The 26,853-nt window shown below is 48.8% G+C and overlaps 2 protein-coding genes and 2 long non-coding RNA genes across 7 annotated transcripts in view; 2 read left to right on the forward strand and 2 right to left on the reverse strand.

Annotated features, from left to right (window-relative positions):
- Positions 1-8,600, reverse strand: part of gas2a (growth arrest-specific 2a) — a 44,157-nt gene extending 35,557 nt beyond the window's left edge. The window contains exons 1-2 of one of the 2 annotated variants that reach the window (XM_088611459.1): positions 8,362-8,600; positions 1,733-1,895 (exon numbers count right to left, since the gene is read on the reverse strand). In XM_088611459.1, coding sequence (XP_088467585.1) covers positions 1,733-1,877 — 145 coding nt within the window. In that variant the 5' untranslated portion in view covers positions 1,878-1,895; positions 8,362-8,600. Of the gene's footprint in view, positions 1-1,732; positions 1,896-2,879; positions 3,020-8,361 lie in introns of those variants that run through there. The other variant, XM_088611461.1, reaches the window with a different exon arrangement.
- Positions 8,601-9,750: 1,150 nt separating this feature from the next.
- On the forward strand, positions 9,751-22,848 carry LOC148645753 (uncharacterized). Of its 3 annotated transcripts, XR_015928161.1 has the most exons (6): positions 9,751-12,026; positions 13,623-13,695; positions 14,292-14,378; positions 15,054-15,104; positions 22,401-22,638; positions 22,712-22,848. It is a non-coding gene; the product is annotated as an uncharacterized LOC148645753 (long non-coding RNA). The 3 variants fall into 3 exon arrangements; XR_015928159.1 differs by having other exon boundaries at positions 22,401-22,848; XR_015928160.1 differs by lacking the exons at positions 13,623-13,695; positions 14,292-14,378; positions 15,054-15,104 and having other exon boundaries at positions 22,401-22,848.
- fancf (FA complementation group F) lies at positions 12,023-13,621 on the forward strand. Its single transcript, XM_088611458.1, has one exon. The coding sequence runs from the start codon at positions 12,289-12,291 to the stop codon at positions 13,360-13,362; it is 1,074 nt and encodes a 357-aa protein (XP_088467584.1). The 5' UTR covers positions 12,023-12,288; the 3' UTR covers positions 13,363-13,621.
- Positions 22,332-23,452, reverse strand: LOC148645755 (uncharacterized). The gene is made up of 2 exons (XR_015928162.1): positions 23,295-23,452; positions 22,332-22,585 (listed from the first exon to the last, which is right to left on the reverse strand). It is a non-coding gene; the product is annotated as an uncharacterized LOC148645755 (long non-coding RNA).
- Positions 23,453-26,853: the final 3,401 nt, after the last annotated feature.

Genomic DNA, 26,853 nt, shown 5'->3' on the forward strand with positions numbered 1-26,853 from the left:
CCAGCACCCCGTAAGCAGAGGAGCAAACGAGCAAACAGAAAATAAAAATCAGATACCATTTCGGGACACATCAGGAACAGCTGCGCCTGAACATTACGTCCAAGTTCCTTCCAGTAAGTTCAGAAGGTGAAATCACTCCGGTGTCTAGAGTCCCCTGTCTGCCTGCGCTGTGAATTTCAGAGACACAGACTCGACTGTCCCCGGCCAGCAGCCGATAACTCTGAAACAATCTGGGGTGTCTTGCTCCCCTGGTCCCGGGACTGTGATCCACACCACAGGGGAACAGCCTCTTCTGCTTGGAAAGCAGACTGAAAAAATATCTGTACAGACCTCCTCAGAGGCACGCAACAAAAAAAAGGAGAGCGATGCGGTTTCCAGGAATGTTTCTCGTTCTTCAATCTGCCCCCCTTCACTCTCCTACAAGTTACAGTACAAGGCTACTGGGGGTAGAGGCAGGAAGAGATGGGGGTGACGTCTGTGCAACACTGATACGAGTCCCTCTTTCCCTGCTAGCTGCTCGGAGGCTGGTTGGACAGGCCCCGAGAGATTGATGTCTTTATGATTATAGGAGATTTAGCAGGTTGTCACATCCAACTCCTCTGAGCAGAAACAGATTTAGATAACAAGATGGGAGACCCATGGAAGTCACACATAAAGGCCACTGGCTGTCCTACAGACCTGGGCTGCAATGGGTGATGAAGCTGGGGGTTTGGCTGCAGAGATGTAAGAATATGTGAGGCTAGCTCAGCTCGCACGAGCTGCACCCCAGAGACCACACTGCGGCCCAGCTGCAGGACGAGGGCTGGGGGAGACACCGGACAGCCGTTCGGGTGAAGACGTCTTTGGAATCTGGCAGGGGAAGCCAGGGAAAGAAGCACCGCCATGGCATTTACAGGCAAACACGACAACGCAGACACTTATTCAAATTCCTCACACCCGCGGGAAAAGAACAGGAGGCGAGGGTAGCTCATGTGAGTGCTGCTCCAGCGGCCCCAGGATGAGGTGTGTGGGGGCAAGTGCTACATTATCTCCACTGTGTCCGCTAGTGGCTCTGAATCTCGGCTGGCTGGCGATACGAAGTCAATGAATCGAGGCAAATGACCACAGAGAGTCAGGACCTCGGTTTTGTCTCATCTGAAGGACGGCGTCTTTTTACAGTATAGTGTCCCCATCACCATACTGGGGCATTAGGACCCATACAGACTGCAGGGTGAGCGCCCCCTGCTGGCCCCACTAACACCTCTTCCAGCAGCAGCCTCAGCTTTCCCAGGAGTCTCCCATCCAGGTACTGACCAGGCTCACCAGGATATTACCAGGCTCACCCTGACCAGGGCATTATGGCTGCTGGCAGGGATGTGGTTTTTCATTTCTCAAGGAGAGTTCTAGTTCATACCAGAGCTCTTCTTGCTCATCGTGACAGAGGGACTCCTGGTCTACGTAGTGTTAAGGGACTAGAGAGCCTACAAAAGGTTGCACCACTGCTCCACAGCTCTACCCGAAATACAGTATGTTCAAATTCCCGGTTGAGATTCAGCCAATCACAGGCATGACCTGCCCTGCACAGGGGGTCTCCCGCCCATAGAGCCGGCAGGACAGGAGCAGCTGGACTACAGGTCCTCCCTCAGGGTACCATGGCTGAGACCCGAACCCTCCCCAACCTGTCAGTCAGACTGCCCACAGCACAAAACCACCCCCGCCTCCATAGCGACAGGAAGGGAAAAGCGCCTCTTACCCAGCATGCTGCTGAGCCACAGCGCCAGGTCCTCCTTCATGGGCAGCAGGCTGGCCTCGTGCCTGCTGGCCAGCCACTGGCTGTACTGGTGCATGTCGGCAAGGCTGGGGCCTCTGGTCTCCTTGGGGCTCAGAGCGCTGCACATGGCGACCGGGTCACACTCCTGGGGAGGACAACAGGAACCAGCTTAGTACGCATGGAGGCTCTGGTGGCAGCGGCCACTCACAAGGCCCCAGTGACTTCCCAGCAGATCCTCCCTGGATGGATCTGGGTTTCACTCAGCCCTGGCTGTGGGAATCGGGGTCTGGCGTGGAGGACGAGGAGGATCGGGAAAAATCGTCACGACTCCCAGCGGTTCCGTACGTCACGTACTGTCTCGAGCACGAGCTACAGGCTCTCGCGCAAACCCGAAACAGCCCAGCAGAAAGAGCAACGTTCTTAATCGCCCCTCCATCTGGCCAGATTTACCCAGCGTGACATGGCTGGGGGTGTTGCACATGGGGTCATTGAGGAGGTTTTCCGGGGCTCCAGCTGCCCGTGCTGTAATTCTGCCCCACGGGCACGGACGCCGACCAGCATGGCGCTGAGGGCTCCTTACAAGGAAAGAGAACAAGAAACTAGGGACATACCACTGCCCTCTCACACACCCAGAAGCAGACAGGACTCGCAAAACACGCTGCAACTCATTCACACCGACAGCCGCGATCGTGCTCACAAATATCCGTAGAAAAGAGATGGCTGAGGAAATCTGCTCAAAACCATCAGGCAGTTTAACTTGGAGAACATCTGAGGTCATGTGAAGACACAGATCTCTGTTCCCACTGCTCTAGATCTATCACTACAGAATCCATTTTTCACTTAATGGTATTTTGCATCCTGACACCCAGATTACAAACATCTGGCCGTTAGTCGGTCTCACTGTGAAGAAGAACCACAACACAAAGCAATATCAGTTCAGGCTCTCTGTGCGTCGTATTCGGAGAACAACACATGGTCTTTCATGCAAAGGAACAGCCTCGTTCTTCACTGTCTGTGCAACCCGCTGTGCTGCTGAAGATATAGGCAACCGTCCGAAACAAGCAAAGCTAGGCTATCTTAACACGGTTAACCGAAGTTCGGTGAAGGACAGCACATCTGCCTGGGTTACCTGTCAGCGAGGGCGTCGATGCTGCTCCAACCTCTCCGGTAAGCAGGCAGACGAATGAAGCAAAATCCGTTTTTTTGGTGCCTTGCTGTGCGATGGTGCAGGCGTCGCAGAGCTGGGAGCTGCGTGCGCTGACAGAGACCGGCTCAGACTCCCACTCTGAGAGCTATTGTGCACCTAGACAGGCTCAGCCCAGGATAGTTTACAGCACACCTAATGGCATGTAACTTTCTCAACTCTCCTGACAGCTGCATTCCTGTTTCCCCATCCCCAGCTGAGAACAGTGGGCTTTTTATGCGAGCTGGTACAGTACAGTAGAATGTTTATTTCACACACAGAAGGAGAAGAAAGACGTGTAGGTGATGAGGACTGTCTGCAGAGTAATTTAAACCCCTTTTCCCTCTCATTGTTGCCTGCCTGCAGAGGTATAAAGGAACCTGCCCTTTTCTTCTCCTCCTGAGAGCTGCTTTTCCGAACGTGAAACACCTCAGCAGTGCAAAGCAATATTGCATGTTACCCTTGCTTCGTTTTGCTTCTCCCTGTCTCACCGGCAAACTAAACAAGAAAATCATTTTGCTAAATAGAACCCTCCAGCCCCCCACTCCTCACCCCCAAATAAAAAAACAAAACCACAACAACAACTGGATACCAGATGAAAAAGTTCTGGATCCATTATGAAAAACTGTCAGTGTCAGCTGCTCACTGTGGGTATAGGGGTCTCCCGAGTTGTGCCTCAGTTTCGATCGCACACATTCTCATCTGTCTTTATGATGATGCACACGCTGGCAGACTGTAATAGCTGTCTGTATTGTGGTGTTCAAATTTCAGAACCGTCTGGAGCCAAAGGAACTTTTTTATACTTTGTTTGCACTACCAAAATGCACAATACAATAATAAAATCAAAATGCTGCAAAATGTCGCTGGAGTAGCTCGCTATGTTTATGTATAACACATCCGTGAAGGTCTCTTGTGTCTTGGTACTAGAATGTGAAATGAAACAGAATTAGGGCACTTTTCATGTCCTTATTCCTGTGGTACGGTCTGCTTATGTAATGACTCGCAATATAAAATCATTGGCGCATTCTGACAGTGATGTAACCCAATACCACTTCTCAAACAAAAAGCCCAGAGAATGACTTTTCTGAATGGGTTCGGGACCGAGGAAATGCAAAGGCACTTTTCAGCATTCCTCACCATTTGTACAGCTTAGAGGGTCTGAATGACCCTGCATCTGCAGAAAGCAAGGAACGCCTTTTCCCTGTGGTCCTCAGGGCTGTTGAAAGAGGGGTGTCTGCTTGTTTGTCTCAGTTAGAAACAGGAGTGTTTGCTTGTTTGTATCAGTTAGAAACAGGGGTGTCTGCTTGTTTGTCTCAGTTAGAAACAGGGGTGTCTGCTTGTTTGTCTCAGTAAGAAACAGGGGTGTCTGCTTGTTTGTATCAGTTAGAAAGAGGGGTGTTTGCTTGTTGGGATCAGTTAGAAAAAGGGGTGCCTGCTTGTTGGGATCAGTTAGAAAGAGGGGTGCCTGCTTGTTGGGATCAGTTAGAAAGAGGGGTGTCTGCTTGCTGGGATCAGTTAGAAAGGATTTCTAAGCAGTGTCCATGGGGCCTCTGGGGCATCGTGACAGCAAAAAACTGGGAAGCAGTTCAGTCAGCTGTGTTCTTAACTGCCTTTCCCAAAGGTTCAGATATTTTTAGACTGGAGAACTAAGGGAAAAGTGTGATAATGTTCCAGTGCAATTAGGTACATAAGATTAGCTTCCATCAAGATCATGTACAGCATATGTGTGCGAGCATTTTTTCAGCTGATCAATGCATATCAGATGAACAGTGCATTTTTGTCCTCCAAATGTTATTATGCAGTAGACACATCTGCTAATAACGTAACTAAAGCCACAGAGAAACCACTGCTGTGCTACCATTACTGCACGATGTGTGCAGATTAAGACAGTATACCAAACTGGCATTCTTTTCTGGAAAAGTCAAAAATACTTTTAAATTATTGTGAAGCACCAATCCAACTAATGTATTCCCCTTCAACGCCAGCACTTAATTTTTGAGCGTGCTCGAGAACACGAGCAGGTGAATGCCTCTCACAAACTGTACCTGCAGTGTCACTGACAGTGCACGCATTCATTACTCATTTGTTCAAAAACATAGAAAACGGCCCAGCCCCTTGTCTTGCATGTTACTGCAGACAACAATGCGTCTTTTCTATCGGCCTTCTCCAAATATACAAGGAGCCTCCTGGAAATGGATGACGCTCGTGATCTGTTACACCACATGTCCCGGGTCAGTTAATGGCAAGCAAAGTATTTGCAGGACCCACATGTCTGAGCAGTAAACGCTGCTCCTGCAGAATGCTCACGTACTGTATGTTGTCTCAGCTGGGAGCCAGCCCTGTCTTTGCCACAGCCCTCCAGTGTTCCTATCCTTCCTTTGTCTCCCCCCACTAGGTGGCAGCCCTGCAACTGCGGCCACAGGGGGTAAAGGTGACAGCTCTCAGATGGCGGACTCACTGCAGGGCCCACTGTCCCCCTGCCTGTCCGCCCACGATGTCCTGTCCTCATCCGGCCGGGCCTCTGAGACTGCAGGTCTTCCCAGCTCTGCTAACTCCAGGCAGGGCTGGAGCTGCTGGACGGGCTTTGCTGCGGTTGCACAGCTCTGTGTCCCATTTAGGAGAACCTGCATGAAACTGGACTCGGGCGCCTCGGTTTCTAACAGGGCAAGGAGTTGACTCAGTTCGACCAGCACCTCTGCTTTAACGAGCTCTAAAATACCGACTGGACCTCCTGGACCAGGACTGGACACCCCCGTTCTACAAGGTCCTTGCCAGAGTCCCCAGCTGTGACCCCGAAGGCCACGTTCCTGTATTTTCCGCAAGCCTTTATTCAAGAGGCCAGCGGGGGTCACTAAATTAACTGGATCGATTTAACCTTCCTCCCGTCTTCTCGCCTCTGAAACTGCTGAATGAGCAGATTACTTTCCTTGAAAAGAGGACAGGGAGACCTGTCTCTTGACATTTCAAGCCAGTACATTGCTGTCTCATCAAGTGCAGCTGCCCGTTGTGTAGGGTTCAAAAACAAAGGTCTAATATTAAAAGCAAAAAAAAGATCAGGTCTATTCCAGAGCCCCAGCAAGCCCATCGGGCCAGAGGATAATCTGGTTTCTGTAGTGTTAAGTGTTAAGTGGTCTAGAGATTATGTGACTCCCCCCTCCAGTCCTACAGCTGGGAGGACTGGAGCACCTGGGGTAGAGAACCTCACTCACAGTACAACACCAGTGTCTGCAGCAGGGACTCGAACCCACATCCCGTCAGTCAGGAGTGCAAAGGCTCACCCGTGATGTCACCCTGCCCCAACATAAAAAAGTAGTAACGTCAAACCGAATTGTCAGACTGATCTGTAAGACTGTAAGACTGTAACCGTAAGACTGATCTGCGCTAGTGGCCCATCAGTTCCACTTTGCTCGCTCCAAGCCATTGATCGTCTTTCAATTTTATGAATGGAAATAAGTGCTTAGCAAGCCAGAGCCTCGTGACAGAGAGCCATTGTAGCTGCCCCCTTGCCTGACACACCTGTAATTCAGGTGAGATTCTAGTCCAATCGGATGAAAAATACCCCCAGATAAGAATGAGAATATAACATCTCATCAGTGAGATCAAAGCAAGACTCTGAAAAGTACAAAACGCAGTGTTATGGAATAGAATTACACTCTGCAAAATCTGCACTATTTGGAGCTTTTCCATATTTTGACCTTCAGCTGCCTTAAGTAGCATAAGACATGACCAAATGACACAGACCACACCTACTAGGGTATTTGCAATGCAAATAAACTTTACATAAATTGTCTTCTTAGCCACATACAAAAATAACAGGTAGATCCGGCTTATTGGAATAAAAAATGTACAATATAAATTGGAACACCACATAAGGCTTCATTTCATCTGACAGAACAGATTACAACTAAATGATACTGCTTGCACAGTTCGATGTAGTGAAGTATAGCTTTGAGGTGCATCACAAATAAAAAGGGGGAGATTATTTGTAACAATATGGTCACACGAGTGTGGTGTGAGATCTAAGGTTATGTAAAAGTTCTGGCTTTGGTAACCTTGCAATGCAATAGCAATTTTCCCATCATTGCCAGAAACTTTGAGGAGTCAGCCAAGAGAATATTAATAGGGAAGACTATTCACTCCAGTGGTGTGTATACAGGGTAGCTGCCTTGTTCTGTGTCTGTGTGTCTTCAAAAGAGGTTTGAAGAGTTTGATTTCTAATTTATCACAAAAGGTACCCACTAGACTACCCACCCTGGCAAACTGGGGGTAAAACAGAAAACTGCAGGCCAGTGTTTATGCTGAACACTGATTCGAAAACCAGCTGGGGCTGTAATATGGTGCTTGTGTGCCATGTAGCATAATTATACCTCAATATAAAGAGAAGACTCTCCAAGGTGGAGGTATTTTAATCAAAAAGCCATAGCCAAGTTTAATTTTTACTTCCTGAGGTTCAGATCAAGACATGATCAGCATGGTCGCCAGAAGAGGAAAAAAAGGCAATTATGTATCAAAGTGATTTTAAAAACTCTAATGAAGTCAATGCGGTCCTGACATTTACAAAGGGGGTTTATATAACATGTGTGCCCAGTTGCCAAACCTTTTAAAAAGAACAGAGTTATAGAGATATAGTTACTTAAAATTAGGCTATGAAGATCATTTTGCAACCTGATTCTTACTCTGTACTCTTTTGAAAATCACACTGCCTCCCTGGGACTTTAGGACTGTAACCTAATCCTCCAGATAAATAGAGCCTCAGCAGATTGGTCCAAGGTTTTGAGGACAGTGTGCTTCGGTTGGGTTGTATAACTCCAGAGAAAGAAAAACTAGATTTTAAGAATGGTTCTCCTGCACTCTATTCAAACATCCTCCACTGCAAGTTTGCTTTTTTTCAAATGAAAGTACTGCTCTATGTTGTCTTTGCTCTTAGATACACTGATGTGTGTCTCATCCCTGTCCTTGCTCACAAATATTAGACTTACAGAATCGGTTGACATCAGGGGCATCTTGTTTTAGGAGTTGGCCTCTCACAAAAGGCGACCTCAGCAAAACCTTCTCGGAAAGTTTCACCTGCGAAGACCTAAATCCAACCTATATCTCACCGGCAGTGGATGAGGAGTTCAGTCCACCAACGGCTGCTGGCATTTCAAAAGAATCCAGTGTGCCGACTTCAACTGGTGCTGGAGTTAAAATATCTGGTGCACTACACATTCACCTTTTCTAAAGACAAACACCTGAATGAAATCCTTGTTATTATTACCACCTCAGCAACTAGAATACTGATTGGAATTTGCACAGATTTAATTGGGACAGCAATCAGTCTAGGACTTAGAAAACAACAAATCAGTTACAGTCCGTACATACCCCATGCACCCCACCTCCGCCCCCCGTATTTTTGCACCCTCTGTGTCTCGCGCTGTTGTCGACTCACTTTAACTCTGCAATGCAACGCTGTTCGACGGGCGCAGTAGGTTGGTTTCTCTGTAGTCCCGGTTTACCAATCTTCATGCTTCAGACTGCGGTCTTGGCGTGCCCGTTCATTTCCCATAGTGCAGGAAAAAAAAAGCACACAGCCCATCGCAGGTCGCCAGACCATATGATCACGCATGGATCATTACAGCTCTCTGCTTGCGCGGGATAAGACGGAAGTCTAATGGTTACACAGTCTGTTTTCTCCCTCTCGCTCCGTCTCTCTCTCTCCCTCTCTCTACAGAGAGCACCGAGGCTAACTCGCAGTTGTCAATCATTGACTCTTGAAATTGGATATTGCATTGCACTGCGTACGAATGATCGGACTGAATTGTGCCGCGCTCACCCCCAGCGATCCGAACTGCTCGGCGAACTTGCTTTCCCATAACAAACATATTTCAGCCGAACGCGACGCCTAGAAAGCGATGTTGTCTTGCTGGCTCTCGGAATAGGTGAGGTACGCTCGGATATTGCATCGTTGCACTAGTAGACCATAATGCCATTGGCCTTTTATAAAGTGAATGCCGGTCATCACGATGTAAACATCAGTTTTAGGATTTTTTTAAACTCTGATTTCTGAAACATTGCCTTTGCGCAATGCCATAAATGTTTGACCCCCCCAAAAAAAAATTTAAAGTGTATTTCCTAATCAAATAAACACATCTAAATCTTTACCTGGATACGTTGTGTCTACAGTATATCTGCTTGTTTATATTTGGAAAAAATCATATTATGACTGCATTTAACAGCTTATGTTTGTCACTTTTGATAATACAAACCTGATGATATTCCGAAAGCTATTGTTTTATTAATGATTTTAGCTCTTGGGTGTCCTGAGTTCAATTTCAGACAGTGGTGTTTACCATTTGAAGTCAAAGTGGGATACACCCTGTGCTTTTAACTCCTTCGAAATGCCTGCTGTCTGTATTAAATGGTTTCTTTCAATTTTCCCCATGTGTGTGTCCTGCAATAAACCTGTCCAAAGTGCAGCCCCGCCCTATGTCCTGGTCCAGGGCAGGTTCTGCGTTACTACCACACACACCAGGAACACGTGTCTGTCTGATGATGAAGAAGTGGATATACAAATAGTGACATCTGGATGATATGGTCAAGTACAGGCAGTGTCAGGGTCCCAGGGTCGAATTGTGCTCAACAGGTAATCTCACAGTCTGCCCTTAAGAAGAGTGGCTTGTGTGTAAGTACGTAAACCGCTTGTGCCAATGTCTTTACATTCCCTTTAGCTCAGCTGTCCGATAGGGCTCTCCAGCAGCCACGTCACCCTGCAGCTCCCAGCTGGCAGCCCCACTGGAGCTTAGCAGTGTGAACCTGGTCAGTACCTGGATGGGAGACTCCTGGGAAAGCTGAGGCTGCTGCTGGAAGAGGTGTTAGTGGGGCCAGTAGGGGGCGCTCACCCTGCGGTCTGTGTGGGTCCTAATGCCCCAGTATAATAATAGGGACACTAAACTGTAAAAAGGCGCCGTCCTTCAGATGAGACGTAAAACCAAGGTCCTGACTCTCTGTGGTCATTAACAATCCCAGGGTGTCTCTCGAGAAGAGCAGGGGTGTTACCCCAGTGTCCTGGACAAATTTCCCCCTGGCCTTTACCAGTCATGGCCTCCTAATAACCCCCCTCTCTGAACTGGCTTCATCACTCTGCTCTCCTCCCCACTGAGAGCTGGTGTGTGTGAGAGGACTGGAGCATCATCCAGGGGGGGCTGCACACTGGGGGGGTGGAGGGGATCCCCATGACCTGTAAAGAGCTCTGAATGGAGGGTTCATGAAAGTGCTATATAAGTGTAAGAATTATTTTTTTTGCGGGGTTGCTGTGAGACCGCCCACACATTACCCTGATGAAAGAATTAACAGACCCATTTCTCCCGTTTTTCTTTTTTCTTTTTGCATTTGTTTGTCGTGAGAGGTATTTTCAGGCAATCTGTTCAAATAACCTTGCTTAAAATGCATGTCTTGGAGCACATACAGCACAAAGTACCTCGGTGTCAGTAGGGTTGTGATGCGAGTTTCTTAGTGATGCCTAACTTGTTTGCACCTTGCAAAGCACCTGCAGGTTTGCAGTCTCAGAGCGTCACTAGTTTATACAGGCGCTTGTGCTGTACATACCCTTTTTTTCAGGGGTTAAGTGTTGCCAAACAGGGATGTTTCCTCGTGATTTTGCATAGTACCAAAATTTCCACAGGCTGTAGTTTGCATACTCCGGAGCAACAGACTCCAGCCTCCAGCTGAGGGGTGAAGAGAGAGACTGGGACTGTGGACTGGGCAGAGATGAGGAGGCTGTTGTCCCAGTGTAGCCTTTCATTCCTTCTCCTTCCCGGGTTCTTCAAAACAATCTCACTGTTGTATCCTCCTTAAACAGGAGTAAAAATATGTAAAAATAATAAATAAAACAATTGTGAAAATAACTGTCAATAACTGTGAAAATCATAATTAATAATTGCTTACACTTATATAGCGCTTTTCTGGACACTCCACCTAAAGCGCTTTACAGGTATTGGGGATCCCCTCCACCCCCACCAGTGTGCAGCCCCACCTGGATGATGCTCCAGTCCTCTCACACACACCAGCTCTCAGTGGGGAGGAGAGCAGAGTGATGAAGCCAGTTCAGAGATGGGGATTATTAGGAGGCCATGACTGCTAAAGACCAGGGGGAAATTTGGCCAGGACACCAGGGTTACACCCCTACTCTTTTCGAGAAACACCCTGGGATTGTTAATGGCCACAGAGAGTCAGGACCTCGGTTTTACATCTCATCAAAGGACGGTGTCTTTTTACAGTATAGTGTCCCCGTCACTATACTAGGGCATTAGGACCCACACAGACCGCAGTGTGAGCGCCCCCTGCTGGGCCCACTCACACCTCTTCCAGCAGCAGCCTCAGCTTTCCCAGGAGTCTCCCATCCAGGTACTGACCAGGCTCACACTGCTGAGCTCCAGTGGGGCTGCCAGCTGGGAGCTGCAGGGCGATATGGCTGCTGGCAGGGATGCGGCTGGCTGTGTGCATCTGTCTCATGGTGAGCCATGTTTTATTCTGCCTTGTTTTAGTTTCTCCAGGCGAGGAGGAAGGAGTATGAGAGCAATGCCAGTTGTGAGCTGCAGGGTGATGTGGCTGCTGGCGCTAAGAAAAGGCACCGAGAAAGGAGGCTGCTGTTGCCGTTGAGTCACAAGACTTTTTTTTTGTAAACAGAAGTACTGCCTTAACCACAAGTTCGCATGCTGGTTTTTTTTTGTATTTTATTTTTTGTTATTTAATTGTGCAATTAAATGTGCAAAAAAAATTTTTTGCGATTTAATTTAATCTTCTGCTTTTAGATTTAATATCTAAAGTATTTATAATGCCTCTTCAGATTTTCTTTTCAGCATCCACTTTTCACACACTGTTCCTGATCGGGATAAGTACTCCCGTGTACAAACCCCGTCTACCGGCTATCAAATGTTTTTTTTTTGGTGCAGCCTCTTTCTGAAAACAAGATGGCTACCTAGCAACTACTCTATTCAGTGCCCAATTGACCTCTCTTATGACCCCGGAAGTTTTTTTTGTCACATGACCGTACGGACCTGAAGCAGCAACAACACGCTTCTAAGAACAACAGAAGTACAGAGAAACAAAGTTGAAGTAAATATCCTTTATTTAACAAAAACATGTTGTATTTTAAATAAACCGCACATCGTGTATCTAACGAGGTAATGCACAGCTTATTTTGGGAGCTTTCAGTAAAGCAACTGAACTTTTCGAGGGTAGTTTCTCGTCTGTGATGTGAGCTGACTTTTCAAACAAGGCGAACTTCTGAGTCTCGAAACTCGGGTCAGGGCGCCCCGCAGCACAATGGCAGAACAGAGCCCGGTGCGAAGCCGACGCGTGTAGCTGCTCGCTAAGAATGGAGGCCATCTGTCAAAACCTGGAGGGCACAGCCCAGCTGCTGGCCGTGGCGCAGAGCGGGTACGTGTCTCAGTGGGACGCGCGGGCTGTGGAGAGGGCTCTGCAGTGGGCCGGCTACTGCGAGCAGCTCCACGCCCGCTTCCACGCCAACGCGGACATCAGGGCCGTCCTGGAGGGCTGCTTGGAGGCCGCGCACGGGAACCTGAGAGAGGCGCTGGGCGTGGACCGACAGCTCTCCTTCGCGGACCTGGCGCAGTGCCGGGGACTGCTCCTGGTGTCCCTGCTGGCCAACCCCGCCGTCTCGAAAGCGGCAGCGGCCAGGGCGGTGTTGGCGCAGCTCGCACCCCTGCGGGCGGCGGGAGAGGACCGGGGCAGCGAGCGGCCCCCGTTCCGGCACTTCTGTCGCCTCGCTGCGCGCAAGGGCGCTTCGGCGGTGCTCTCCCACGCCGCCGGGCTGATCGGGGGCGCCGCCTCCTGCTTGGACCCCGAGGCGGAGAGGAAAGGGAGGGTGCTGAGCGCGCGTCTGGAGGCGTTGCTGGCGCTTCCCGACTCCCAGGCCGGCCGGGGGAAACTCTTGGACGCCCTGCTGCAGAACGCCGGGCTGGGCGGCGGCGGCCGCTGCAGTCCGGCTCAGCTCCGGGCGCTGGCGGCGGCCCTGCTGCTGGACGGACGCGGTCCCGGCGCTGGCCGAGCCCCGGACTTTCTCCTGCGGCGCCTGCTGCAGAACCGGGCCGCGCTCCGGAACCTGTGCCGCGGCCTGCCCGGACCCGCGGCGGCCAGGCTCGCCCGGCGGCACCCGCAGTTCAGGGAGGCCTACCTGGGGGTGCTGGAGGACTGGGGCCGGGCGCTGGAGCAGGGCGCCTCTCCGGGCCGCTGGACGCAGGCGAGCCCGGCGGCAGGCGTGCCGTGGGAGGTCCTGCTGGACCGCTTCCGTTATTTAGTGCGGGGCCCCCCGGAGTTGAAGGAGGCCGCGGAGTCGACTCTGAACTCCCTGAAGTCGGCGGACGGGGGCTTTGAGGTCCAGGGGGTCAGCGTGTGGACTGACCTCCTCGTGTCGCTCGGCAAGCCCTGATGGCACTGGCGGTCACCCCCGACCTCCACAACACCCAGAAAAGCTGAGCTTTCTAAAGTCGGACAGAGTGTGACTGGCAGAGCAACATCCCATTAAAGGAGTTGAGACTCTGGTCTTCTTTAGCTGCCTTATGAAACAAGCTTAAGACATTTCTTTGCACTTTAAAAGGGATCAAACCCTCTGCCAAGCACTTCTCATATTGTTAGGAGTATACTTTGGTATTTTGCTTAATAAATGTGATTTCTGTTTTTGCTTCTAAGTGTATTTCAGTTTTCAGTGATGGACTGTTGCCTGGTTTTCTTATGGTTTCTGTTGAAGTCCCTTATTTCGAGTGTAAGTTAATGAAGGCAGATTGTCATGGGTCCTTGTTATCTTTGCCCTACGCCTTCACACGACAGGTTTTATCAGAAGCTGCTGGTTTAAGTGGATTTGGGTTCGGTCTTGTGACTGCAAGTCTGCTGGGAGTTTTTCCAGCCAGATAATGCGAAATGCAGTAGAGTAAACTGTTCTGATGATAAGCCTCGAATGACTGATAGGATTGTGTGCAACCAATGCAAAAGTAAAAAGTGAATCCCAGCTGCTGGGCATTAAGAACAGCCACACAAATTGTGTGTTAGGTTTTCTTGAGCTGTGAGTTCTCACACCAGAAGGCGGCTGAACAGACTGAAAGTCTTTTCTTTTTACTTTTTCAGCGTGAGTGATGCACCACTGCTTGTTCCCTTCGCATTAATCGCACACAATCATATCAGCAATTCACGCTGACGCAGGTCCCTGCAAATTAGTGCTAAACCTGTTGTCTGAAGTGCCAGAGACTTGGACATAGCAGCACAGTGATGCAGGCTCTTCCCACAGGGCCCGTGTTAATAGTGCCAGATCTCTGCAGACTCAACACAAAGGGCTCCTTCTTTAGTGCTTTGCTTTGATTTCAGAACCGTGCCATATGGACTCCAACAAGACATGCCGAGCCAGGGTGTGGTTTAATAGAGTACTGATGCGGGACCCATCGGGATTAATTGGTGAGGCGGTTGAGCGCTGCGAGCTGAAGCAAAGTATCTGTTTATTTTGCTCGATGCAGAGTGGCGTTCCGGTCGATAGTAACTCCCCATGACCCCTCAGTGAAGAGGAAGTCCCATGAAACCCCTTCTGTCTGGTGTCCACGCCCATTGCCAAACGCTTGCTTGAGGTGCGCCCTTTTAAAGATGGGCTTGCCAATCCCAGTTCTTGCCAGGGTGGTTTCACTCGGTTACAGCACCTGACAACCTCAAGGGAAGCCGAGTCTAATTGTAACGGGTTACTCCTTCTCCCCCAGTCCACCAGTCTTGAGTTGTTGATCTAGAACCCTTGGTCAAGGTCCACCCCTTTCTTAAGACGGGAACAATTTTGTTATGACCACAGAAGCAGTTGTTTTGTTCCGTGAAGGAACCGAAATGAAAATGCCAAACCTTGGGGTTCACAAGGCCCCCAGCTGACCACTCCTGTCTCAACTGATCCTGTTCGTTTTATTGATCACTTCAATGGCCAGATTCAAACGTCCTCCTAACCCTTATTATGTGCGTACGGTTCAAAGGGAGTTTGTTTTTAAACCTAAGTACACTTACATAATTCAGCTCAATGGCTTAATTGGGTATAATGTTTTAGCGATGTGGCTGGAAAGTTACAGGAGGGAGTAAGTGCATGTTATCTCTCCATAGAGCTCCATAGTTTTGGAGACATGCTGGGAACTTCCTACAGGTCAGTCAGAGGTGAGTCAGCCCAAGTGAAATGTGCAAAGCGACCAGAAATTAATTCAATTAATTCAGCCTGTGTGTTGCTCCTCGGCGCTGCGTGCTCAGAGGAGAGGGGTGTCAGATCTGCCTCGTCAGCTGAGGTTGCTTTGGAATGAGGCTCCTTGCAAGACTTGGTGCATCTTTTCAGCTTTCCCTGGTATTGCTTGTTCTCTCATCTTTCTTAGGTCTGCAAAGCTCGTGCCTTTAATCTGGTCCTGGCGTACTTGCAGGACCAGTTTTGTAACTGGTGCTCCCATGCTGTAAGTCCCACGGTTTTTTTTCCAGAAGATCCTTTTAAACCACACTGGATCTTTGCCAAGCGTCTGTCTATAAGATAGCAGTGGTCATTCTCTCATCTGTGCTGCTTCGTCCTTGTCCTCGTACGTCGATTTACATAAGCTGGTGTTGGCTCTGCTCTTTGGAGCTATTCCAACAGAAACGTGGAGTGAAATATTGGACTCTGTGAAGCAAGGAGCTTTATAAATGACCCTGCTGACCTCCTTCGGGCATCTTCCAGCTCAGGAGGTGCGTGTTTAGTGAGTAGGAGGACTGGCTCATCGTTAACGTTTAGTCCAAAACTGGTATGCGATGGCACACCTGTTTTCAGAAGGTGGAGGAAGGGTGTGGGTTAAAGTGTCCTACGCAAAAGCTTCTGAATGCATTTTAAGAAATGTGTTTTTCAGTTCTGTTCCAGTGTTTCAGTTTGGAGCAGTTGTGTAGTGCGTGAAGCATTCCTGTTGTTGTTTTTTGCCAAGTGTAGCCAGAAAACCAACAGAGCTGAATTTGCAGATGAATGTCTTTCGCAGTGCCTGTGACCTCATATCGCAAACGGGGTCTGGAGTTTGGAGTGCCCTGTACAACTCGGAGTTGACTCTTCGGCGGGCTGTGAGTGGAAACGCACACACCCGTGGGGTACAGGTGAGCTGAGAGTGAGCTCTCCCTGGGGTTCTCAGTAATGGCCAGACCTGTTACACAGATAGTGAGGCAATTAGAGGTGTAAAACAGTCAGGAAAATGACTTCAGGCTGTGGTAAAACAAGGTTGAACTCAGAATTTTTCTTTAATGTGCTGGGTCTTTAGGTGTAGTAGATGCACGTATTGATGAATTAAATATTCATCGTGCTGAGCCCACTGGAGCTCAGCAGGTGTGAGCCTGGCCAGTACCTGGATGGGAGACTCCTGGGAAAGCTGAGGCTGCTGCTGGAAGAGGTATTAGTGGGGCCAGTAGGGGGCGCTCACCCTGCAGTCTGTGTGGGTCCTAATGCCCCAGTATAATAATAGGGACACTATACTGTAAAAAAGTGTCGTCCTTCAGATAAGATGTAAAACCGAGGTCCTGACTCTCTGTGGTGGAGCTCTTTGTGGTGCTTCTCGAAAGGAGTAGGGGTGTTACTCCAGTGTCCTGGCCAAATTTCCCCCTGGCCTTTACCAGTCATGGCCTCCTAATAACCCCCATCTCTGAACTGGCTTCATCACTCTGCTCTCCTCCCCACTGAGAGCTGGTGTGTGTGAGAGGACTGGAGCATCATCCAGGGGGGGCTGCACACTGGGGGGGGGGTGGAGGGGATCCCCATGACCTGTAAAGAGCTCTGAGTGGAGGGGCCAGAAAAGTGCTATATATGTGTAAGGAATTATTATTATCGTTAATTTTTATTATGATTATTAAAATGAGCCAAGGAAATACATTCTGCTGCTCTTTGAAGTGGGCAGAGTGTTGCTTTCAAAGCTGTTACTGGTGGACCACGTGTATGGATTTTAAATATTTCCTGTGAGGCTGTGGGCTTAAGGCTGGCTTTGATCTTTGATGGAAGAGTGTGGGATCTCTGCTCACACACTGACGGGCTGCTTTAAAAGTCAAATTCTCAGCCCTGGCCCTCCCGGCCTCACTGTCTACACGTTCTCACTCCAGACAACCCCTGAACTGACCCTTCAGTTGAGCCAATGCTTTGATTATTCAGTTTCAATGGCTTTCAGTTCTGTATTGGGGAAAGGGCTTCAAGCTACCAGGAAAACACACTCAAATCTGATGGTTACCGATTCACAGTGCAGATTTTTTTTTTGTAATGAAGGTGTCAAACAAGTTGGGGGGAATAAATAGAATGAAACCAGATGGGAAAAAAGCAGTTTTGGGGACCAGAACCTGGATGCCCTGCTGTAGCCGGTGAAATGTTTCTGTCAGGCTGTGGTGCGATTCCTCTGAAGCAGAGAGCCTGTCAGTACTGCCCATCGTACTGAAGAGAGACTGGCACATTTTTGGGTGGTCGTTTGTTACTGCTTCAGGTCCACACATCTTGATTTTCACAGATCCCAGCTCCTTTTCAAACATTATTAATGTAGTTAATAGTTTAATCTTTCCCTAATTGACAAAGGAATGAAGACACCATTGATACCGCCCGTAGCTCCCAGATTTTCTCTCCAGTTCCTTATAATTAAGGGACAAATTGAGAGACTACAGCACTGCCTACGGTCTCACCTGAACCGTTCCTGATCTGCCGACCTCTAATGTAGGTGCATCGAATGGGCCTCTGTTTCACCTGGGGAATTTTTTTTGTTTCTAAAAGGCTGCTGTCAGAGACTAAGCAAAAGGGAAGAAATAAAAAAACAGTTTTGCTGTTTTTATACTCATCCACCGGCTTGGCATGAAACGTGACCCCCACGTTAAAAAGAAAAGCCTCTTCTGTTTCATGCGCAGAAAAAGGCCTGTCTCAATCCAGCCTTGTTAACATCATTACCGAGAAACCTGATACACAAGCTGTGCCTTTTCCAATCAGTTAGCATTCATCTGCCACGTCATCCATTTGGGAAACTTTTCAGACAAAATGGTCTTACTTTAAGCAGCTAGTCGGGATGAAATTTAATATTCCGTTTAACACCTGTGTCACGGGCCAGGATTTCGAATTTTCAACCCCCTCTCCCCTCCATTTCTCTCCTATGGAATGTCCTGTTAATATGAAATACCACTGGGAGGAAATACACACGTTTACCATATGCTTTAGTTTAATAGCTGTAGCTGGTGAAATATAACTCCAGATGCGCTGTGGAACGTATTAAAAAAACAAGCTTTTTTTCCTGGGACAGTATATATAGAAACAAACCGTGATTCTTCTGTTTTCGTTTCAAAGAGAAAAAAAGAAGATGACTGTTTTATGCAAGCTTGTTATGTCTGATGTGCTTTTTGTTGTAAAGTTTAGATTTTTTTTTTCCAGTATGCAATAAGAGGAGTGGGACATGTGGGCCGATTTTAGTGACACGGACGAAGCAAAAAAAGATTGGAATACAAAACGCTGCTTCTGCTAAAAGATGAAGGACTCTGAGCATACCTTGGAGGAATTTAAGGCTCAGTAGACGCAATCTAGGTTACTGATGTTCTTTTCAACTAACCAAAAGATGCCCTGACACTACTCTTTCTCCCCCCCTGAAGGGCCAGATACACAAGTTAGCATTAACAGGTACACAAATTGATCACTACGGGTGGAAAGTATACTGAATTGCAATGTGAGAAAGGAGGCACTTCTTTGCACAAAGAGTGGCCGGGCGTGGAGCGAGCTGCGTTGTTGACCCTGCTGAAGGCCTCCGATCCTGTGGGATTTTTCCGTATGTCCTCGGGCTCTTGAACGGGTCAGGCTAAAGGGAACTGGGATTCAGGCCTCAGCTGCTCCGGCCTCGGTGTTGACTGCAGTCAGATGTCACATGCTTCCCGTTTTGCCTCCTGGTTCCTTAATGACATTCCCCTCCCCTCCTGGAACACGCACAACTAACTCCCCATAGCCCCTCCTCTGATTGCATTAATATTTTGTTTATCGGTGATGAATTGAGATGAGGGAGGCAGCGACAATTGATTCCTGTCTGGAAGTGTAGGGTTGCTATCAATCACCGAGGCACCAAGGCGACAACAGGCTCGTCCATCAAAGAGGGGTTAGCGTCACAGCTGCAGCTCTGTGCCACAATACCCAGAGGACCGGCTTCATGTCTCAATAAAATCCATCGCCTTCGCCTTTGTCCCTCTTTACACCTTGTTTTTTTTTATTTCATTCATTGTGTGTAGACATTTTTGATTCACAGTCTGATTTCCACACACACACACACACACACACACACACACACACACACAGTCTCCTGTCACAGCTAGGAGAGATCTGCTTCCTTTGCTTTGAATTCTGTCGTCTGTCTTGACTGTAGTCCGTCCTCCGGGCTGCCAGCACTTGTAGGTTGCGTGTTCCACTCGTTCTGTCACGAAAGGGTGTCACGGACAGGCGCTCTGATATTCAAAGGCAAGTCGTGAATATTGTGGTGAAAAATAATGGCACCTCTATAGAAGCTCTGTGCAAAAGGGCACAATGTATTTTCCCCTGCAGGCTGCTGTGTTTGAGTGGGACTGCTCAATCCCTAATAATTCACCAGAGGTCTGTCCCAAGTATGTCTGGCAAACCAGTGCAGGAAAATGTGCTTCCCCAAGCAAAGATAAACACAGCCTTGGAACAATCACATGAGCTTTCAAGCAAGGGATGTTGTAACCGTCTCTCCAAAACCCGACCCGTGTTTTTAGAAATGCGCCGATTAGCAGCTCTGGCGTTAAAAATAAAGCCGTCGATTCAGGGAGAGGCGGAGACGGATTCCAGTGGGAGGAAAACAAAGAACATTCTCCCTGTTCCCCCCACGTCTCTGTCACTCTCTGCTGTTTAGCGCGCATTAGTGAAAGCTGCCCAGCCCAGCCTGTTCTGTCTTCATTAGAGCAGGGTATAAAAATAAATTGCACGCGCCCCTCTAAAACAAATTACAGCAGGTACATGCTATGGATCAATAGGCATGACTTGACAGATGGTGGCATCAGACGTTGCCTTGGTAACCCCAGCCATTAGGGGCTGAGACCCCTTGTCTAATTGGAAGCACTGGCACATTACAGCGCGTGCTGTGCGTCGTCCAAATTGGTCCCCAGGGACAGGAAGACCGGGAGCTCCATCAGCTGGGTTCCTCCTTTTTAATTTTCTGCCGTCACTGGCGTACAAAAACACTTCTGTCTCTGGAAGTGGCGAGAGAGCATTTTCGTCTTATGCGGAGAGAACTTTGAGTATCTTAAAAATACATCTGGTTCTGGCTGTGCTTTCATTTCTGCTCTGAGTGTGTCGGTGTCTCCCCTCCTCCCCAGAGGTGGTCCAAGCTGGGGCTGAGCTCTGCAGAATCTGTGTGCTGTTTCTCTCAAGCGCAGGAGCAGGGGCCGGCACTGAGAGGAGGATGAACTAGTGCAGACAGTATATCAGCTGTCAGGTCAGCTTGACGGCATTTCATTTTTCAATAAGACCAGCGAGGGTCTGTCTTCTTGCTAATGAAGTCGCAGATGCAGTGCGAGCCGCAGAAAGACATATTAAACGCAAATGAGCCACCTCTCGATGTGAGGGAGGGGGGTGTGTGTGTGTGTGTGTCTGTCTGTGTCTGTCTGTGTCTGTGTCTGTCTGTCTGTCTGTCAGTCAGCGGTGCCTCGGGACTGGGTGCCGGATCAACACTGGGCACTGCAGCAGGACTGCGAAATATTCCCGCTGCTGTCCGGTCTGGCAGTGACAGCTGTTTGATGCGAGAGGCATGGTGCTGCACTCAGCTTTGCTGGCAGAAGAGCATGTTCAACAGAGCATATGTTCTTACTGGCTGCCCAGGACAGCCCTGGCACAGAGCTGAGGGTATCAAAGCTTGGCCTTGAGTATAATATGGGGCTATGAAGGCAGGTGAAATCCCTGCATATTACTCCAGTTCTTAGATCCTTACACTGGCTTCCAGTTAGTTATAGAATTGACTTCAAAGTATTGCTCCTTGTGAATAATTATCACTCAATGGCAATATATTTCCGGTATGATTGAGGAATATAAACCTGGTAGGTCTCTTAGATCTTTAGGGACTGGTCAGCTAGTGTTACCTAGAGCTGGAATTAAACATGGTGAAATGGCATTTAGGCATTATGCTGCTCACAGCTGGAACCAGCTCCCGAATAATCTGAGATGTGCCCCCCAAACTTAGCCATTTTTAAATCTAAGTTAAAAACTGTTTTATTTTCCTATGCTTTTTCCGAGTTTTGTTGTGTTTTTAATTATTTCTTTGATGATATTCTTTTAATTGATTTTTATTTTCTGTTTTTTTTTTCTATGGTTTCTATTCGCGTCAAGCACTTAGAATTACCCGTGGGTACGAAAATGTGCTATAGAAATAAGTTTGCCTCGCCTTGCCATCTTCGAGAATCAGCCGGGTAGGTTAACTACAGGGAAACCACACCAGCAGGGTGACCCAAAATGGCCTCTCGCCGTGAATACATCCTTTTCTGCTCTTGGGGTGACTCGAGTGTGCTCATGTCGCGGCAGCAGGGCTTCTCTGCTGCCAAACAAGGCGCACGACGCCGATATCGAGGTGAGATCACACCTAAGCGAGTGTCCTGAGCTGCAAGAACCTCAAATTAAAGAAGAAAAAGCAGATGCTGAAACACGCCGGAAGAAAAAAACGCCTCCTGTTGAGTCAGATCTGGGCTTTTCTTCCAGTGTGGGATAACAGGGGTTTTGCATAGCACGCAGTGCCACCGAGTGGTTTGAAAGGTGTAGCGTCAGTGCCGCTGTGCTCTGACAAGCTGAGCAGGGCAGTAAAAACCGTAACCCGACTCTGTAAAGGAAACGGGCTGAGGGAGCTCTCTGTCCAGAAGGTTTTTAGATATGCAAAATCTTGCCTTAAATGAACAGGACCACAAGGGATCCGGATCCTGGCTTTTATACAGTGATTCAGATAAGGGGAGCCACCTCTGTGTTATTCGCAGTAGTTCAGTACTGTTGGCTTTGTGTGTAGTTCCAGCCCTGCAGGAGCAGGCCGTTCCTGTGACTCTGAGCCCTTCACCCCTCTGCGCTCTGGGATAAACACCAGGTGACAGAGTGTGTTCGCGCCGTGTGACCCGCAGACCCGACAGAGGCAGTGAGCTGTGGTTATGAGGGAGCTGACAGACAAACGCTAGAATATCTGGGCGGAGCAGTGGCCCTGTGGCTGGAAGGTTGCCGGTTCGTATCCCGCGGCCGGCAGAGGAATCCTACTCCGTTGGGCCCCTAAGCAAGGCCCTTCACCCCAACTGCTCCAGGGGCGCTGTGTAAATGGCTGACCCTGCGCTCTGTCTGTGTGTCCCATGGAGAGCAAGCTGGGGTCTGCGAAAAGACAAATTCCTCATACAAGAGATTGTATATGGCCAATAAACTGATCTTATATTTACTGCTTGTTAGTAAATATATACAAAAAAAATGTTTCCTCCTCCCAGGCACAGCTCAAGTTGAACCCGCGACCCCTTGACCGCCGCGCCCAGCTGGGGTCCCGGCCCGTGCTGGTGCAGGATTCCCTGACCTCCCCGCAGCCCGGACTGCCCTCCCGGGGGAGAGGGAGAGAGAGAGCTCTTCGGTGTGACAGAAACCGGCATCATTTCTTTCCCCCCTCTACACTGTGGAACTGGAAGAAGACGGAAAAAAAAGAAGAAAAAGCGTCTTCGCCCCCGAGGCAGTGTAAGTAGCGCTGAACTGTGGCGGCCACGCTTGGGGAACAGTGGCTCTGTTTAATCATTTCATTTCATTCCAGCGCAGGGCCGGATAGCAAAACTGCCAGCTCCTCTCCGTGGACGGATACGAGGATCTTAGCAGCTCCGTTTTTCATCTTAATAAACCCTTCTCCCCTCATCAATTCCTCCATTGTATGGGGCATTTACAGTGAAACAATATCACTAACCGCAATCATCTTTTAAGCACGGGTTTTATATACTCAGCATATACTTCATCACGACATACATAAACACACGTGTGGAGTCTTTCCTGAGCTAGTACACCACGCGGTTAACCTTACAGAAATCGGATTGCCGCAGTATTAAAAATGCAGTGCTTGCCGCGTTTTAAACTCCAGCAAAACACGCAACACTGTGCTTCTCCGTTGAATTCCGCCAACATTCGTATCTAATCGAAATGAAAGCAATATCATCTGCATCTTAAGGAGCGGCTACATTTTAGAAAACACCCGAAAAGCGCCGAAGGACACAGCGCGTCTCTTAATGAATGTTTCCCCGTAATATTCGTGCTGGAGGGCCGGTGTGAATGAACAGACGCAGCACTATTCCAGACACCATCTTGTGTTTAACTTTCTATCCACAAAAAAAAAACAATTTGCTCACGTTCTGTCTTTGCTGCGCCCAGTGGCGTGAATTTCAAGTTTTCCATTTATAGCGTTGTCAAGTTGAGCCGTTTTAAAAGCTCAGCCGCGCGGCTCACGTGTTTAGTGACAGTACCGGCTGCGGCCACTAGAGGGCGGTGGCGCTGTGTTCCATAATGATTCCATAATGTTTCTATGGTTCCTTAATGAACTGCAAAATAGAAATGGACTCAATTACACTCCGCATTCGTGTTATATCTAATTAGAAAGCACGTTACTGTCCGCGCCTCGCCTCAGCTCATTATTAGGTGAGGGAAGTCGAATAAATAAGAAGGGATCCTGCAGCAGTTGAGTCCGCAAGAGAAAAGCGGAAAGGCTGAACCTGCATAGTCGAATCCACGAGGAATTAGAGCATCCGGGTATGAAACACAATGTTGGTAACATATAAAACAGCTTAACACACCGCCGTGGGTGTACCTCCGTATTTCCCACCCTAACCTTTGGCCCTGTGCCCCTCCAGGGAACTCGGGAGCAAAACGCGAAGCCCAAACCGCGTGTGAGATTTCAAAAGGCGGCCGTACAGAAAGCACGTTTAGTGAAATAACCTAACGGCGTGACCCAGCCTTCCCAGAGTGCCCGGAGAGCTGGGGGACCGGTGCGTGCTGACGGGGCTGGGCCGCTGACGTCACACACGCCCCTTGTCCGCAGTGCGGAAAGGGACACGAACAGCTTTCTTCTCGAACTGTGTTCTTATTATTTTATCGTGATTATCAGAGCGGAGAAGGGCTGTGAAAAAAAGGTGTGTGCCGGGTGTCGCACCTGAAGCAGCCGACAAGCCGTATCTCTCTCCTTTTCCTGTCAGCGGGGATTAAACCTTGACCTGCGCAAACTGTTCTGATTAAAACAAACATTATTAACACAAAGAGAAGAATCTCAACAGCCAGTGTGTAGCAAAGAGCAGCTAGAAGGCTTGGTCTGCACGTATTCTGTCCTTTGCGTTTTCCGTTCTTCCTAAAAAATTAGAGAGAAATTATTAATCCCGTGAGGGAAATTGCAGTGCAACAGTAGCTTCACACAGTCGATACAGCACAGTGTCACGAACTGATAGAATAATACAGCAATACAATTCAGTCAGTGAGAAGTGCAGAAAAAAATGGAGCATACAGAACTGCACACAGTACAGAAGATACCAAACAAACCAGATTGTACAGTACACAAGAAGATGTGTTGCACGTGATAAATCTATTGCACAGATACCCAGCATACATTGCACATCGGTTGCAAACAGGACAACCAGCTGTAAACAGAGAATTCATGTTTCATCCTAAAACAGGTCAATGTTGCCCCCTGCCCAGACACACAACGGATGAGTTGTACAGTCTGATGGCAGAAGGCAAGAATGACCTCCTGTAGCGCTCCCTGTCGCACCGCGGGTGGATCAGCCTATTGCTGAATGATCTAGATCATGGATGAATATCAGTGGATGCTTTACAGCGCAGCCACAGAAATGACAACCTGACTAGGACGATGTGTCCTGTGGCCCCGTTGGCCCCTTGTTGTTGACGCACATCTGAAAACGCAATATGTCTTAGGATTTGGGGCGCTTGATGAGCCGGGGTGGGGTCTCAAGTCACAGGATCAAAAACGGGCCCAAACGAAAAAGAAAAGCACTCCTCGATTTTCAAAATCTGACGGCCCTGAGCGGCCTGTTCTGTTAGCTGGGAGGCGCCCGAGCGGTACACCCTTGTGCGCTGTGTCGCAGGATACATCTTTTTTATTTTGCTTCCTCTGGCCGAACAAGGAGAGAGGGTGAATCGCTGGGAGTTCCCTGTCCTTATTTTCCGAGTGCAGCCCCTAAGTCCGAATCAAAGGGTCCCTGGTGAGGTTTTTCGAGGAACCCTTATTCTTTGGTTTTGCCCAAAAAAGCCTGGAAATTCTGAAAAGCAGCGGTGAAACGTCCTTTCAGAATACAGACCTGAGTGAACAGGGATCACAAGCCCCTTCCAAGCATTAACTACACTTTTTATGTGAAAGAACAAGACTCTTCATTTTGGCCTTGCGATCATGACAGCAGAGGACACCTCCTGTAAGCATTTTTCCCCCAGCCTTGCCTTAGTTTCTGACCTACCTGAAGCCTCCTCAGACCCCCCCTTCCCTGTGCAAGATGTATTGCCTTTGCCTCTGTCACTAACATCACTGGCCTCTCTCAGCGTCAGCAAACCATTAACCTACCAGGAGCAGCAGGCTGACTCGCAGCAAAATGTACCTCTCTAAAGCGCCAGAGGACCCAGGCCACTTAAAAAGAAGGGAGGAGTTGCTGTTTATCTGTGTCCTGCCCCATCTATGTTTTTCTCCAAACCCCCTGGGGCTGTGGTGGAAAGGACTCTTGTTTTTTTCCCAAAATCCAGAGCGCTGTTCCTACACCCAGGTTTGATCGATGAGATTTGCCACCCAACATCACCCATCTGTGGTCTGATCTGGTCCAGTCTCAGAAGCCCAGGAAGGCCGGGTCTGATCACCACTGGGATGGGCGACCACTAAGGAACACCGCGGTGCTGCTGTTGGTGGTGTTAGAGGACCAGTAGGTGGTGCTCTTTCTTCAGCACCAGTGTGGAGATGAAGGACATGGTACTGTAGAAGGAGCCATCTGACTGATAAGCCATTAGAACTGAGATCCTGACACCTTGTGATTAAAGATCCCAGGGCTTGTTACATGAGCAGGGGTGGTAAACTCAGTTCTGAGCTTGTGCAGGCATGCTGTAAGTAAACACTGAGCTCAGCTGGTGACATATTATCATTCGCTTGGTTGATGCCACGTCTCACTGCTGAAGCTGCTGGTGCCGAGTGGGTGGACCCTCCCTTGTAAGGTGCCTGCACCCCTTTTCTCCCCCGATGGCGAGGAAGCAGTTCTGTGTGTTATGTCACGGCTGGCAGGGAGCAGTGGAGTTGGGCCTGGTCAGGCCCGGGCACGACAACCCGTTGACATGACAAGATTAGAGTGAAAAAGAAGGGAGCCCCTGCAAATTGAATTAGGGAGTGATGAAGAGCCTGCGGCTGCAGGGACCTGCAGGATGGAAGAGGAGGAGGAGGAGGGAGAGGGAGAGGGCAGGCTCTTTCCGCTGTTCAGTAGTGTCTAATATTGGGCAATATCATGCAGTATTGAGCAGTATCATGCTGTAGCATGTAGCATCATGTAGTATCATGCAGTATTGTGCAGTATCATGCTATATCATATAGCATCATGTAGTATTGTGCAGTATCGTGCAATATTGCACATTATAATGCTGCATTGTTCAGTATTGTGGAGTATTGTGCAACATCCTGCAGTATCATGTGACTGTGTCACAGTCGTGCTGTATCGTGCAGTGCTGTGGAGAGTCTTGCAGTGTGATGCGGTATTGTACAGTTTTGAACAGCATCATACAGTATTGTGCTGCATCATGCAGTATCATGCAGTATTGCTCAGTATCGTATGGTATTTTACAGTATTGTGCAACATCCTGCAGTATCATGCTGGTGTCATACACAGTTGTACAGTATCGTGCTGTATCGTGCAGTGTTGTGGAGTGTCTTGCAGTGTC

The sequence above is a fragment of the Lepisosteus platostomus genome, chromosome 18 (genome assembly GCF_059453375.1).
Source record: "Lepisosteus platostomus isolate fLepPlt1 chromosome 18, fLepPlt1.hap1, whole genome shotgun sequence".
Lineage (NCBI taxonomy): Eukaryota > Metazoa > Chordata > Actinopteri > Semionotiformes > Lepisosteidae > Lepisosteus > Lepisosteus platostomus.